This window comes from Schistocerca serialis, chromosome 2 (genome assembly GCF_023864345.2).
Source record: "Schistocerca serialis cubense isolate TAMUIC-IGC-003099 chromosome 2, iqSchSeri2.2, whole genome shotgun sequence".
Lineage (NCBI taxonomy): Eukaryota > Metazoa > Arthropoda > Insecta > Orthoptera > Acrididae > Schistocerca > Schistocerca serialis.
In genome coordinates this window covers 249,718,437-249,735,046 of record NC_064639.1, presented here as the reverse complement: position 1 = coordinate 249,735,046, position 16,610 = coordinate 249,718,437, and the positions used below count along the sequence as shown (strand labels likewise).

Genomic DNA, 16,610 nt, shown 5'->3' with positions numbered 1-16,610 from the left:
AAATGTCCGACTGATCAATGTCTGAAGTTATTTCATGTCCTGTTCGTCCTATCTGGTGACCTGAGGTTCGATATCATCCTACTTTCCTACAACCTGGTTCCAGGTTCCCGCAAGAATCGCCCTACATCACACTCCAATAATTCCAGTCAGCATCCAGCCATCCATCTGCCGACTAACTCCATCCAGCTCCATCAACATTCGTCAACTTCGTCTATTCAAGCCAAAAGATTGTTATTTTGTATTTGTTCACTGAACTGTAAACACACAAACTGTAGTTTATGCCATACCAATAATCTGAACATTCAAATTCTTTATCAAACGAAATTAGTTAAGATTTTAAAATATCCAAGGCAATTAGTACATGCTATTTTAGTTTTCTGTGTGTAATTTTCAAAATTTTAATACCCATGTTGCTTATATATCGCAAATAGGTAGAGGTTCATTGTGATCTTTCACGGTTGTGTGGTAGAACTAGATATAAGCCTCTCCACACGCTGGCCGGGCGGCTCTAGACACTACAGTCTGGAACCACGCGACCGCTACGGTCGCAGGTTCGAATCCTGCCTCGGGCATGGATGTGTGTGATGTCCTTAGGTTAGTTAGGTTTAAGTAGTTCTACGACTATGGGGAATGATGACCTCAGATATTAAGTCCCATAGTGCTCAGAGCCATTTGAACCTCTCCACACGTAGAAGTCAGCAACCTTGTACCAACCCATACTATCCGAAAGAGCATGTATAAAAATTCTTTGAAAATAGTTAAGGTACCAAATTTTGGCCTGTTTGCAAAAGAATATGCTTAATAGTTATTCATTCTCAATAAATTTATAATTTTGAGACAATCCCTTTTTAATTGGTAGCGATCAAATTTAATTGGCATTTGAAGTTTGTTGCTACCACGAGGGGTATTTGTAGTATCACCCTTTTCCTGTTACTTTGTCTCCTTAAGCGCAAATGTTTGTGTGTAACTGCGCAAGTGATCTACTGTATATGGAACAAAGACTCGTTACGAAAGAAAGAGAGAATCTCTGCCTCATGATACAAAAACTCTGGATATAATGTGAAACATTACGTGTGCTGCTTCTGATTTAGCAATTGCGGAGAGTATGATCGCAGCGGAACTGTAATTAGCGGTATTGTTGGAAGGTGGCATTTTGAATACGTAATTTAACTTGACTTGATTTGATTTGGTTAACTATGATATTTCATCTCGAGCAAGAGGATAATGTATCCTGAAATGTACCTATGAAGCTCATTTATAGAAAACTATAATTTCGTGAATGGGAACCGTACGTTTGATTCTTTCGTTATTTTAACTTTTCCCTTGTCTGTGGCTCGGGATATTATTTTATGTGTCTTAACTCGTAGTCAACTTTGTATTCTGGGAAATCAGTAAAACCTGTGCAACGATCATTTATGCTCTATTTTGAGAAATTAATTTCTGGACTTAATGGGGAGAGAAGTTAAACTACACTTTGACCAGCCGACCAAATTAAGACCCACAATGAGACCTTTCCAACACTATCAGATGCTGATAACGGAGTCTCACATGAGCACACGGCATCCACGTGTCCTTCAGTGACCACTCAACATCTCATGCTGATCGTGTCCCCTTATGTGTCGTACCAGACCTGGTAACAACGCTAAAGACTAACAATAAAATGCTCTACCTGTCACAGAGAATGGAAGTTGTAACTATTTACGTACCCACTGACAGTATGTGCACGTATGAAGTTAAATCTACATCCGACGGTGTTTTCTATGTGCTTAACATTTTTAGGTCAGGCATTATTCGTTCAGGTACAACATGTCAATGTATAATCCCAGAGAGATTAGAGCCCATACAGAAGCATACCGACAATCCTTTCTACGAACAATACGAGACTGGAATAGAAGGGAGAACCGATAGAGGTACTCAAGGTACCCTCCGCCACACACCGTCATGTGGCTTGCGGAGTATGGATGTAGATGAAGATTAGTTTTATTAAAGTTACATTTTACATCAAATGATTCTTATTATAATAGGGCTGCTTCAAAAATACTTTGAAAGGATCTTTGCTAATAGCTGCACTGTAACTGGTGGCAAAATTAAGCGGAACTTACAGACCTATCATGGTGCAGTTCCACCGAATCGCAATTTAGAGTCGTGCGCTAATGATTCTGCAATATTTTTTAAGCACTTGAAGTAATATATCAGTGAAAAAAGATTGTACATGTTCTGATACGTTCATCATGTTCTGTTGACCCTGTCAACAAGGGGAACTATTAAGGATGTGGACTGAGTCAAATTACACGTTAACGACAGATTAGGTAACTTTAATTTTTAACTGTATAGGAAACAATCTTATCACTACTGCTTATCACTCTTCTGCCATTTCAATTGAATTTGGTAAATCAGAAAGAGAGCTGCTGCTCTTAAAAATGCTGGCACCATCTCAGGCTGTACAGCTGCTCTTGCTGCTGGCTTACTACTTACTTGATTGTAATGGTATACTGCAAAGGAAATGTTTACCTGCATCCGTAAGTACTGAGTCCTATTTACAGCATGTTACTACTTCCCAGACATCTTTGCAATGAACGCTGCTGTTTGCCACTTAGCTTACGTGCTACTAATATATTCAGAAAACAGATATTGAGATTTTTGGGGGAAATTTGTGTGTAGATGGAGAGGATAGGCTAATGGGAAGTGAAGGTCATGTATCTATTGCAGTGGGCAGACTCAGTTCCACCGAGAGAAAGTCAATTGCATGTGAGATTGTTTGGGCGAGACTCAGTATCTAAGAGTGAGGTACTTCTATCGACCACACCACACACCCAAACGTAACCATAAACTTCAGAGAAATACTAAGTTCTGAAGGGACCCAGGAATCTGTGGTCTCTAAAGGCACAGGATGCTTAACTCTGAATGTGTTAGCGGAGTCCACTGAAACACCCGAGGGCGCCTGTGATACAATATTGGCTGTAAATATGTTTATTTTTAGATTCATGTGGCAGCAGCACACATGGCCAGGAGTTGCTGACTCTGCCAGCTCAGTGGCGCCTATATTACAGTCTGAGGCCAGAGGCCACACCTTCAGCAGGGGCACTGTCATGCAGGATGCCAACCCAGAGGTCTGCAGACATTGTCTGCTCAGCCAGAACGCCCGCAGTGGTGAGAGTTACTGTACCAATATGTTCTCAGAGATATCAGAGTTTTCATCCAGGTCAGTAGCCCACAGCTCCGCAAGGGATGATGGTAACCATGCAAAAGTATGCCCTAGCTTCCCAACAAGAGGTGTCCAAGACTCTGGTAGTCGCTCACAGGTAGAGCTAGGGTAAACACAAATACACCACACTGATATTGTGCATGCCCGACAGCTAGAGAGAAGGAAGGAAGATGGGGTTTAATGACCCGTCAACATCGAGGTCATTAGAGAAAGAGCACAAGCTCTGATTGTGTCATGGGGAAGGAAATCGGCTGTGCCCTTTTACGAGAACTATCGTGGCATTTGCTTGGAGCAATTTAGGGCAGTCACGGAAAACCTAAATCTGGTTGGCCAAACATGGGTTCGATGCGTCATCCCCCAAATGTGAGTCCAGTGTGCTGAACACTGCAGCACCTCACTTGGTCGCAGCTAGCAGGTTCAAATGGCTCTGAGCACTATGGGACTTAACAGCTGTGGTCATCAGTCCCCTAGAACTTAGAACTACTTAAACCTAACTAACCTAAGGACATCACACACATCCATGCCTGAGGCAGGATTCGAACCTGCGACCGTAGCAGTCGCGCGGTTCCGGACTGTGCGCCTAGAACCGCGAGACCACCACGGCCGGCAGCTAGCAGGTCACCTTCGATTGATCCAGTGGGATGCTGGTTGACGACACTCAGATCTTAACATCAGTGGTAGCATTCCACGACAGTATAGTGCAGCAGCTGTCTCAGTTGAAGTGTCAACGCGAATGTTTGGCAGCACATTATGGAACAGCTTTGGTGTGGATCCACTGTAACTCACAAGACTGTCACACCAACCCATGGCAGACTGCTGACAACTGAACATAACCGAATATATTCTTTGCAAGTCCCAGTATTTATGCGGGCTGGCTGATGCTGATAACGTTAGTAATCTGTGACGATGACCGAACTTGGCCCAGTTTTGTAAGTTCATCAGCACTTTACACCTTTCTGTGGTGTCTCAATTGTGGCTTTCAGTTCTTCAGCTTGTCACTTTCTGTCACCAGGCTCAAAATCGTTCTTGCATCAGATTTGTGTGTTATGGCACCTTTCAGTGCTGTCAGAATGACATTACGATGTGGTCATTCTTCTGCGGTTGCACTTAGTGCTCTCAGCTTAGAGTGTTGTGTGGCAATGCCCCTGTTGTGTGCCTTGCTATTTGCTACATTCTGGCTTTCAGTCCTGGCTACATTCTCATTGTGATACCATGCTAGGGCCAGTGTTGGCTCTACTCTGCACTTGTCAGCAGAAAAAAAAAAACTTCGAAAGTTTTACATTACCCATTATTCCTTTCTTCAGAAAATTCACCTCTAATTTTTTTCAGGTTTGTTCTGAAACAATTGCGTTACTAGACAATTGCGTTACTAGACAATTGCGTTACTAGACAATTGCGTTACTAGACAATTGCGTTACTAGACAATTGCGTTACTAGACAATTGCGTTACTAGACGCATTTGCATATTTGGCTGCTTTTCACCGGTTATCGCATATTTTAACTAAAAACTAGTGACGATGTATATTTTCACCCTATGTTTACATGATCTTAAAAATTTATCCCGCGGTCTCTAGCTCGATCTAGTTTTGATGTGTCTCAGATTGAACGCGACCTAGAACTGAGTGCAATCGCTGAACCACTGCCTAGCGAAATTATTACAGAAGAGCAGACACACCCCTGCGCCCTCCCCTCCAGTCCTCCGTTGTCATACCTTACCGTCGGCAACAATTAAACTACGCAAGCTTTTAGTCGCACCTCCATTGTTTCAGTTTAGCTTTCTATTTACTTGTACACAGTAGAACGTGTTAACGACGTGTAGTGTGTAACGTGTTGTGCGCCTTACCGTCCGAAAAAGATACGTCGTTTCGAGGATAGCTGACGATCCTGGAATATCTACGTATAGCGGAATTGGTTTATATGGTCGAGTTTGCGAGAAAAAAGTTTCATACAAAAAAGTTTCAAATACACCAGCTTGTCAAGACAAGTCTTCATATCGCAGGAACGCGGAGGAAAGGACCACGACAACTTCTGAAAACAGCGAGTTGCAGTAGCAGGGATATGTCAAAAGGTAACCAAAAAAGTCTGTTTAAAATAGATATATGTGAAGCCTTCACTGCAAGCAATATTCCTCTTCGCAAACTTAGAAAACCTATCCTCAAAGGCTTAAATCAAAATATACCAGATGAATCAACACTGCGTAAAAATTACATACCGACAATATACGTAAATATTCTGGAAGAAATACGCAATGAACTCAAGGACAGCATTATCTGGATTTCAGTTGACAAAGCTACAAACACATGTGTGCATTACATTGCAAATGTAATTGTTGTTTTAAAACAGCCTTCTTCTTCCTATTTAGCAGCCTGCAAAGAACTTGACAAAGTAAATCATTCTACGATCGCCAGATTTGAGAATGTGGGTATTAGAAAAGTATTTCCGGAATCTTCTGCAAATGAAAGGGTGTTTGTGTTTATTTCAGATGCTGCTCCCTATATGATCAAAGCAGGAAAAGCTCTGAGTATTTTATCCCAGTTTGATTCATGTGACGCGCTTTGCTTATGGAGTACATCGCTTTGCTGAAGTAGTACGTTCCACGTGTGTGAATGTAGATAAACTGATTTCATCCACAAAGAAAGTGTTTTTAAAGTTCCCTGCTCGCACCAAGACCTACAAAGAAAAACTACCAAATGTGCCTTTAGGCCGGTATTGCACTATCAAATTTCTTTGTCAAAGATTTGATCAAATATTCCGTCAAATATATTTGACAAAGATCTTTGACGTAGTGCTAGAAGGGTATTACACTGTCATCAAATTTTTCGTCAAAGTTCAAGATGGCTGACAAGAACTTGTTATTAACCACAGCAGTTGTACGTACCGCAATTGCATTGTGTGCACATGCGGAAAAGAAGTGGGGAAAAAAAGGAACCATACATACGAGGTTGACAGTCTTAAATTCCTGTGATTACAACTTGATAATAAATTCAGATGGGAGGAGCACACCACAGAACTGCAGAAACGCCTTAACAAATCTGTATTTGCAATTTGACTGTTAGCAGACATAAGCAACATAAAAATGAGAAAGCTTGCACACTTTGCCGACTTTCATTCCATAATGTCATATGGTATATAATATTTTTGGGTAAATCTTCAAGTCAAACAAAAGTTTTCAGAGTCCAAAAGCGTGTAATACGTATTATTTGTGGAGTAAATTCACGGACGTCCTGCAGAAACCTCTTCAAAGGCCTGGGTATACTAACTACTGCCTCTCAGTATATTTACTCCTTAATGAAATTTGTCCTAAACAATATATATCTTTCTCCAACAAACAACTCAGTTCATACATACAATGCCAGGAATAAAAATGATCTGCACAAGGACTTAAAAGCACTTACTTTAGTTCAAAAAGGGGTCCACTACTCAGGAACACTCATTTTCAATAATTTGCCAGCAAACATAAAAAAGTTAGTTACAAATAAAGATCAGTTTAAAAGGAGCCTGAAAGACTTACTAGTGGCCAACTCCTATTCCATTGACGAAATTTTTAATGCAAACAAATGACGTATTGTATTTATTCATACTATTAGTATTGTTATTTCAGCTTAAAAAAACTGACATTTTCCACATCCACGAGGATTTCCTCAGCACGGATCTATGGAACGAAAAGCTAATATAATCTGGGTGAAGCCGTAGGTTTTACGACGATACAATAAAATCATTCAACGAACCTTGTTATGTGAGTTCACAGTGGAAGACGTCAAGTCGTACATCAATTACTTAAGAATGCATAAACATAAATTTCTGTATGTGCTCAGTGAAGTGTATCCTCATATCACAAAGCACAATATTCACTTAAGAACTGCTATATCTTCAGAAGAGAGGCTCACTGTAACACTCCGATTCCTTGCTACAGGAGAGGGTTATGTTAGGTTAGGTTAGGTCAGGTCTCCAATTCTCTTAATCTATTTTTGTATTCAGGGGGCCTCACGTTGTAAAGCGCCTCATCAGCTTCATAGATCTCTATTAATTTTGTAGTTTTCGGCACACACCAATTGTATTTACCGGCAATGTGTATAAAAACACTACAGACGACAGAACGCTGCAGTGATGCTAGCGCTCCATGTGGTAGCATATCACATTGCAGTGAACAGAAGACAAGCGATTTCTTTGATCAAATCTACAGCGAGACCCTAGATTTGATCAAAAATTGGACGACATTTGACAAAGTTCCTATTACACCATCAAATATCTCTGACAAAGGTGGTGGCCTTCTGACAAAGGTGGTGGCCTTCTGACAAAGGTGGTGGCCTTCTGACAAAGGTGGTGGCCTTCTGACAAAGGTGGTGGCCTTCTGACAAAGGTGGTGGCCTTCTGACAAAGGTGGTGGCCTTCTGACAAAGGTGGTGGCCTTCTGACAAAGGTGGTGGCCTTCTGACAAAGGTGGTGGCCTTCTGACAAAGGTGGTGGCCTTCTGACAAAGGTGGTGGCCTTCTGACAAAGGTGGTGGCCTTCTGACAAAGGTGGTGGCCTTCTGACAAAGGTGGTGGCCTTCTGACAAAGGTGGTGGCCTTCTGACAAAGGTGGTGGCCTTCTGACAAAGGTGGTGGCCTTCTGACAAAGGTGGTGGCCTTCTGACAAAGGTGGTGGCCTTCTGACAAAGGTGGTGGCCTTCTGACAAAGGTGGTGGCCTTCTGACAAAGGTGGTGGCCTTCTGACAAAGGTGGTGGCCTTCTGACAAAGGTGGTGGCCTTCTGACAAAGGTGGTGGCCTTCTGACAAAGGTGGTGGCCTTCTGACAAAGGTGGTGGCCTTCTGACAAAGGTGGTGGCCTTCTGACAAAGGTGGTGGCCTTCTGACAAAGGTGGTGGCCTTCTGACAAAGGTGGTGGCCTTCTGACAAAGGTGGTGGCCTTCTGACAAAGGTGGTGGCCTTCTGACAAAGGTGGTGGCCTTCTGACAAAGGTGGTGGTCTTCTGACAAAGGTGGTGGTCTTCTGACAAAGGTGGTGGTCTTCTGACAAAGGTGGTGGTCTTCTGACAAAGGTGGTGGTCTTCTGACAAAGAAATTTGACCAAGAAATTTGACAAAGAAATTTGACAAAGAAATTTGACAAAGAAATTTGACAAAGAAATTTGACAAAGAAATTTGACAAAGAAATTTGACAAAGAAATTTGACAAAGAAATTTGACAAAGAAATTTGACAAAGAAATTTGACAAAGAAATTTGACAAAGAAATTTGATAGTGTAATACTGGCCTTACATCCTGAACCATGGTAACTTGTTGGGGTACGTGGGTCAAAGCTGTGTTTTACACTGAACTTTTCGAGGCCATTAGAGGGTTAGTAATCGACTTTGATAGTCCAGAGGTTTTGGTAGTGCAAGGAAGCTTTTAATGATTCCCGTATTAAAACAGACGTGAATAGCACTCTTTTTTCCCATATACCTTGCAATTATTAAAAAGCCTGAAACACAAGGTTTGGCGTTGAAAGAATCTATTGAGTTAATGAATAAAATTATTCTAGTGGACTGCTCATTGCAGGAGATATTCCCAGGACAACTTAAAAATTTGAAAGCATTTTAAACAATAACCCAGGCTTTGAACCCTTGTGCCAAATTGATAGTTCTATTAATGTAACTGGTGAACTTTTACCAGAGACAGTAAGTGCCAATATAGCACCCAAATTCAAATACTGCCCAGTTACCACAGTTGATGTAGAACGGTTCATTTCTGTTTATAAAAACTATTCTGAGTGATCGAAGACACAATCTTACTACCGAACATTTGGAACAGTACTTGGTTGTTTATGTTCACAATAGCAGAAAAATGTAAAGTAAATTGTAACTGATGCTTTGGTCCAATGGCATTAATTAAAAGTTAATGCTGTGCAAAAGTTCATGTTTATATGTTGTTTTTGAGCATGCCCTTCTGCGTGCGATATATCGCAAAGTTGGTACTGTACATATCGACTGTTTCGCTCGACTCGCATCGCATCGCATCCGCTTGTTGCCTACAACAACAGCAAAGGAGGAATAGCTCTTGAAACGCGGTATTCGTCCCCATTTTGCAAATTTTTAGAAAATCCCAGAAAGGCCCCCCTCTTCCTAACCTGTACCAGAAAGTATTCAAAAAATGATTAAGCATTTTTCGTGCATAATTGCATGCATATTTTAAGGCTTTTATGATGCATATAATCCGGTCTCTACACATTACATACATTTTTCGTTGATAATGATGTGCTGTACACACATTATTTAGATGTCCATGAAAATTGGTTCCTAAGATATCTTTCTTCTTTCTATGTTGCCTCTGTCGACTCCTTATAATGCTAAAACAAATCCATAGTTTTATGTTACACTTTTTGTTCCTTATTTATATTAGTAAGCCACACGACAGTTATATATAAACTGGTAACTATGGAAGAGTGGAGTTTTACATTTACAGGAGAAGTAGAGTAGGCCTACACATACTGCTAGCAGAAGAGTGGCAACACTGGCAGTTTTAATTCTTATACTCATGTGATAACGTTGTTTCTCTCAGTATTGTTAGATATGGTGGAACATTTGTTTCACAGAAATTCGTCCTCTCTGCGATGCTGTAAGTTCATCCAATGAATCATAGGCTGGGGGTTCAAGGAGTTCTTTCTTGAAGTGGGGTTTGTGCTGGTAACACTCAGTGGTATTTCCGGCCAACATAATACGGGGTGTGATAAGTTGATTGTAATCTAGTGATGGTAGCTGGAAGGCAAAACTGCACTCCTGCTGGAACACGGTTCGTACCTTTTATCACTATACCATTGTATCTTAATTCTGTTTTTGTTATGCCTTTGGGTTTTCCAATCTTAACAGTTCATGATTACGACTTTGGTGAGAGATTGAATAAACCCATTGTTCTCCTAAGTCCACACTTCTCTACAACGCACTGTGCTTCCGTTTACCCTAAAAACATGTGTCAGTACGTTAGTCTGTACTCTTCAGACTGGAAAAATTGTAAAGCTTTCACTCAGACATTCTCGAAACTCATCAAGTGAGATGAGAACGTTGTGGTGTCACCGCCAGACACCACACTTGCTAGGTGGTAGCTTTAAATTGGCCGCGGTCCATTAGTACATGTCGGACCCACGTGTCGCCACTGTGTGATCGCAGACCGAGCGCCACCACAAGGCAGGTCTCGAGATACGGACTAGCACTCGCCCCAGTTGTACGGACGACGTAGCTAGCGACTACACTGACGAAGCCTCGCTCCTTTGCCGAGCAGATTGTTAGAATAGCCTTCAGCTAAGTCAATGGCTACGACCTAGCAAGGCGCCATTAGTAACATTGCATGTATCTAAAGAGTCTCACTTGTATCGCCACAATCTCCAGATGTACCAAAAGGATGGATTAAAGTTAAGTATTCCAGAAGCTACGTACTTTTCTTTATAGCATTCATTACGTATCGTGTTTCAGACCTCACGCCATCCAGCTTTAGCTTTGCGCGTGCCTTTCGGCTTCCTCTCATTGTGTCTAGGCTGTCTTGTCTAGACACAACAAACGTAAACTGCCTTCTGCTCCAAGATTATTAACACTCTTTGAAATCTTACTTGTATCCACTTGCCTTTAGTTCCACCACTTTACTGGATATGGGTGAACTGTAGAACTTTGGTATTTTGTATTCATGCCCACTTTTGGCAATCTGATTGATATGCGTAGTTTTGCTCTATCAGGAGTGACTGACAGTTGCTATTAGCAGAATAGTGCTGCATTGTTAATTCTGCCACACGTCGTAGTTCTGCAGGAAATTTCTTTTTGCCGGGCAATCTCTTAATCCTGATAAGAATTGCTGTGGAAGCAACAGCGCAGAACTCAGTTTCCCAAACTGCATCTTGCAGTTTCACTACTTCCATTCTTGCATTGTTCAGGCTATTAGCCAACGCTTGCAATATCCCAAATATGGTCATTTGCCTGTCCAGTTCACCTAATGGAATCTGCACTCTTTCTAGGTTGTTATTTATTGTGTGCATGGTATTTCACATGTACTACACTGATTCCATAGTTAGCTCCTGTACTACATAGACATTATTTAACAGAATCTACTCCGTGTTTGACAGCTGCATAGTATGCTATTCCACTATTGTTTTAGTAGGTGTCCGATATTACCTGTACTTGCTCCATTGAGTTCTTCATATTTTGTGTGTCACTGCTATCCACCGTGCCAAACAGCTTTCCTTCACTTCCCTCCACTATCCAACCATTCTCTTTTCTTCATACTAGTGTCTGTGGTACTACCTGTTAAATGATTCAGCTGTGGCCTCAATTTACCATATGAGAGTAATTCTTGGTACTCTTATTTCCTCTGGAACTAACTCACTCACACAATCTAGAGAACAATGTTCTAGAATTTTGAGGCTGGCTCTGAATTGTATTCAGTACTCCTCCCCTGACGAAGTGTTGTCATATCAAAGTTATAACGATCCTCCTGCCTAAAATTGGCATGCCACCTAAAAGAAAGGAATCATTATCAGTTCTCTCTCTCTTCTGGAAATGCGTAAACATGGGAAAACTGTAAAAATAACTTCATCTCTTCTAATTTCAAATAGGGGAGAAACAAAATTTCTAAACCGCATGATACATATCACACCAATAAAAATTATAGTAACACTAAGAAAATATTTCTAACATGAAGACCTTATCACAAACTATTTATCCCAATTTCTGAATGTGTATCCCATTAAATAAAACCACAGTAATATGTTTTACAACCAATACATGAGAGGGACTGCAAGAAAGTTTTCTATAAGAGCCAATCAGCCACTGTTTTCATTTGCTTGCAGTATCAACGGAAATTATGCATCATATTTTCAACAACACTAGATTAAGTGATAATTATTTGAGAAAAACCGCCAGATTTTTGCCATGGTGCTAATTGCATAAATCTGGCACCAGATGAATTTAAAAAGCACCAGATTGTAACCCTAACTCGACCAACTGCGTTTTCGCTGCTGTGAGCTGAGTCCCAACCAGCTGAAATGGTGTATGAGCAGTTATGATCATTTCTGTCTGTGTGTGACCCCGTGTCTTTGCAAATCCCAAAGCTGTCAATCAAATGTTCAAAAATTTTAGATGGGAAATAATTTAAAGACAGTACTCTCTGTGAGAATCGTCATCAGTTCTCACAAGTTACATTTATTTACCATTATATATATAAAGATATATGTGCAGGTGAAAGTAATAGAATGAACTATGTAAAAGCAACTATTACCATGTACAATGGAGACAATAAACCCTGAAAATTAGTTACTTCTTATTATTGTGTATAATTCACAGTTCTGAGCATTTCTCCACTTCACTAACAACTAAACTTCCATCTGTTACATATTATAATATAGTTTAAGTTGGAACCAACAATGCGTTAAGACCATGAGCTCATGAACACAATAAGTTGCACATTCCTCATCAAGTATACAGAAAAATTAAAAGTATTCAGAAGCATGCAACTGAAATCTTTGCTTTGAAGAGCAGTTACTATTTCGAAATGAATGCATCAGATATCACTGCTCAAAGTAAAAGTCTGCTTCGAAACAATCTGAAAAGGTACTCCCCATATGCAGTTTGCGTGCACCCTTGTATAGAGCAAGATGATCTCCAAATTGCAATGTATACAAGAGGTTTTCATTCAGATGGGCATGGCTAAGCAGAACAAGAGGATAGGAATATATGGACAGAGAGGGGTGGTAGAAAGAAATGGACTAGAAGAAGATTGTAATAAATAAATACCTGAGTAATCCTATGTACTTAACTGGTTATCTATGCAATTACAGGTAAGTATTGTTAACAAACAAACAGCTTTTTTAAGTAAGTATTTTTATCAAACAGTTAATGGGAAGTTCGATGAAAAATACTGTTTATTTCATAATTTTTCAATAAATTAGAATATTTAGTCCAATTCATAACCTGAAACAGTCAACTTTAGAATTTCGTAACTATTATTTTTAGTGTTTAAACGGAAAGTGGAATCAAGATTGTGAAAGTTAAAATTCGTTAATTTTAGAACCAATGTGAAATTATTATTAAATTCTAGAAGTTTTTGTTAGTGTACAGAAACGATTTTATACGAATTACAAATGAGTGCAAACAAATGACAGTGTGAAAGAAGTACATTTGTATCATTAAATACGACCAAAAGATGTTAAAGCATCAACTTTGCCTATGTGAGACGGTATGAGTGTGTCTCCAGATACCTCGAGCAATGTGCATTATGACAAATGAAATCATGAACATACATTAGTGGAATCAATGTGTTTACATCTAATGTACTTGCAGCAGACTGAAATCGGAGGAAAGAAGATAATGCGTAATGAATGGCAACATCAATGACAATTTGTTCCATAAGTGTGTAAATATACTTTCTCCTTAGAATACTATGCACAGAGGAAATTTATATTATCAGTCATTCATGAACAGTGAAATTTCATCCTTCACCAATAGTTAAAAGCTGCTACTTACATATGTAGTATATGTCTCAAACTTATCATTGCATGGGCATATGAAAGACATGGATTTTCACCACCTTTGCAGCAGTAGTTGGTGATGGGTTAGGTTTTTGTTTACAGCATGAAATGATAATGAATAATCAATCATTTCATTAAAAAAGCAACAGCCTTAAATATAAGTATTCTATGATATAGAAGTTAAACTTATTTGTCTGTAGATGAGTTTTTACTAAAACAATGTGGTGCCTTAGTTCTACTTAGTCTGCTGTGTGAAGCGTGTACATAATTATGGAATTCGTCTATTCATCTTCAAGTGGGATTTTAAGGCACTTTTGAGTTCAGTACCTTCAAATGTTCATCTTCATTGAGACCATTTAACACAAGACACTTTGGCATGAAGTATGTGCATCCTTTTTTTTCCACCTACCCAGAATGCAACATTTCTCGTGCCTTGGCTCTAACGTCACACTTTACATTCATCTACAGTCCACACTACTGGTGAAGTAGTGATGTCACGTGAGCCTGAAGCTGGGTACAGACAGCTCCCAAGATGGTCACTCCTTAGCGCACTCTTATCTTATTAGCATTTTGACCACATGTGTGTTACTTCAACCAGTATTACTCCAGCACTAATAAGAATTAGCCAAAACTGAATTAAAAAAAAAACTTTTATGCTCTTGACAAGGGTTAGTATGTAGCAAGCATATTCTTACATCTGTCTAAGGCATTCTGATACGGTTGACCATAGGATGCCACTAAATAAGTTAAAATCATTAGCAGGGAGAGATGTAGTTAATGACTGTTTCGGATCACACTAGCAAATAGGGTACAAATATATGAGCAGTTTAACTTCAGGTATGACTCAGCTTATGGTGAAACAGTTACATGGGAGTAACACACAGTGAGGTATTTGGACCAACACTGTTCCCAATAAATATATATATAACAACATAACCAGTAGTGCTAGTCATGAAGAAAGGTTTCTCTTTGATTACAGAAACGTTGTAGTCACTGAATGAACAAGAGAAATACTTGCAGGGAAAGCAAATCAAACCCTCAAGGAAGTTTACAACTGGTCAGTATGCATCAAAGCTAAATTAAACATAAAAGCCATGAATTTCAGTTTGAACGGAAAAAACACTTCACTGTATTTGCTAAAAAATTTCTTGCAGTGCATACTGGTTATCAAAAATGTTCAAATGTGTGTGAAATCTTATTGGACTTAACTGCTAAGCTCATCAGTCCCACGCGCACACGCGAACGTCTGCCGGAACCAGCTGCACAGTCCATGACTGCAGCGCCTTAGACCACTCTGCTAATCCTGCGCGGCTACTGGTTATTAGTTAAAGCAGTGTGAATACAAATAATTGCAAATTGAATGTCATGGTTCTGTAGCACAAAGAATTGGCATAGAACAGCAGTATATTACATCATCTCATACACTCAGCCATATACCTCGCATCCCTCTTATATCCACAGACTGTGCCACTGCACGTGTGACCACAGATAGGCCTACACAAAGACTACCGATGTTTGATAGTAATGATCTGTGCATATATTGGATTGCTTTATGATGGTATATATACATGCATTATTAGGAACTGCACTGTGGCGACCTCTCTTCAAGTTGAGTAAGAAAAACACCTGATCCATTCTTTGCCTGAACACACCACCATCTCGCTTTATTAAATTCTTTGCCTAACAAATTTCCACTGTTTCCTTTAGCACAAAGTCCCATTAACATTAAGTCACCTCTAGAATTTCGTCATCATTATACATTAAAGTGTGACCAGTGTCTATACAGTGCTCTGCCACAACCCATTAATTTGGCTGTAAGATGAATGTACTTTGAATGCTACGTGCATCTTTCATCTTTCTGAGTTTTGCAAGGTATCTTGTAAACAAGTGATCCTTAATGGAAACCAAAGGTGTTGTCATTAGTGGAAGGCTTTAATTTGCGCTTTGTGGGGCTGTGTCCTAAACTTGCGAATGTACCATGTGTGGCAGGGAACACATGAATTTAAATATGTCAACTCGTTCCTAAAATCTTAGTACCTTGCATGTCAGTTGATAGTATTCATTCATTTCAAAAACTTTCAAGTGTGAATGCTCATCCTACAGATTACTCATCAGCAATGTTATGTGCTCTGTGAGCCAACATTCTGAGAACACCTATTGTCTGAGAAAGGTAGTGGTCATCCAGATCCAAGATTTGTGTAATTTCGCTTAATCACTGCAGGAAAATACCACGACGACTCCTTTGAATGGGCAGAGCCTATTTCCTTACGCATTTCCTAATCTGAGATTGTGCTCCGTCTCTAATGACATCATTGTCGACAGAACACTGAAAGCTAAAAGATAGTCGAAATTATTTAAATGTAAATACAATTCCATATGACTACTTCTAATAAACTGTATGTCACACAGTACACTCGTCATTGTGATGAGTCACCCTGTTCGTGAAAGGAAAACAGCTCTCCTTTCAATTTACATTGCAAATTTAATATTTTGTGGGTGAAATTTACACTATGTGATCAAAAGTATCTGGACACCCACAAATACATATGTTTTTCATATTAGGTGCATTGTGCTGCCACCTACTGCCAGATACTCAATATCAGCGACCTCAGAGCCATTAGACAACGTGGGAGAGCAGAATGGGGCACTCCGCAGAACTCACGGACTTCAAACTTGCTCAGATGATTGAGTGTCACTTGGGTCATACATCTGTACATGAAATTTCCACTCCTAAGCATCCATAGGTCCACTGTTTCCAATGTGATAGTGAAGTGGACACGTGAAGGGACACATACAGCACAAAAGGGTACAGGCCGACCTCGTATGTTGACAGACTGTTGACAGACTGTCGACAGATGAAGAGGGTCATTATGTGTAATAGACATCTATCCAGACCATCACATGGGAATTCCCAACTGCGT

General features: G+C 40.0%; 1 protein-coding gene across 1 annotated transcript; it reads right to left on the bottom strand.

The window, feature by feature from the left end:
• Nucleotides 1-215: 215 nt before the first annotated feature.
• Nucleotides 216-11,353, bottom strand: LOC126455881 (uncharacterized). The gene is made up of 3 exons (XM_050091640.1): nucleotides 11,339-11,353; nucleotides 7,462-8,256; nucleotides 216-254 (listed from the first exon to the last, which is right to left on the bottom strand). Exons 1-3 carry the CDS (start codon nucleotides 11,351-11,353, stop codon nucleotides 216-218), a joined length of 849 nt encoding a protein of 282 aa, XP_049947597.1.
• Nucleotides 11,354-16,610: the final 5,257 nt, after the last annotated feature.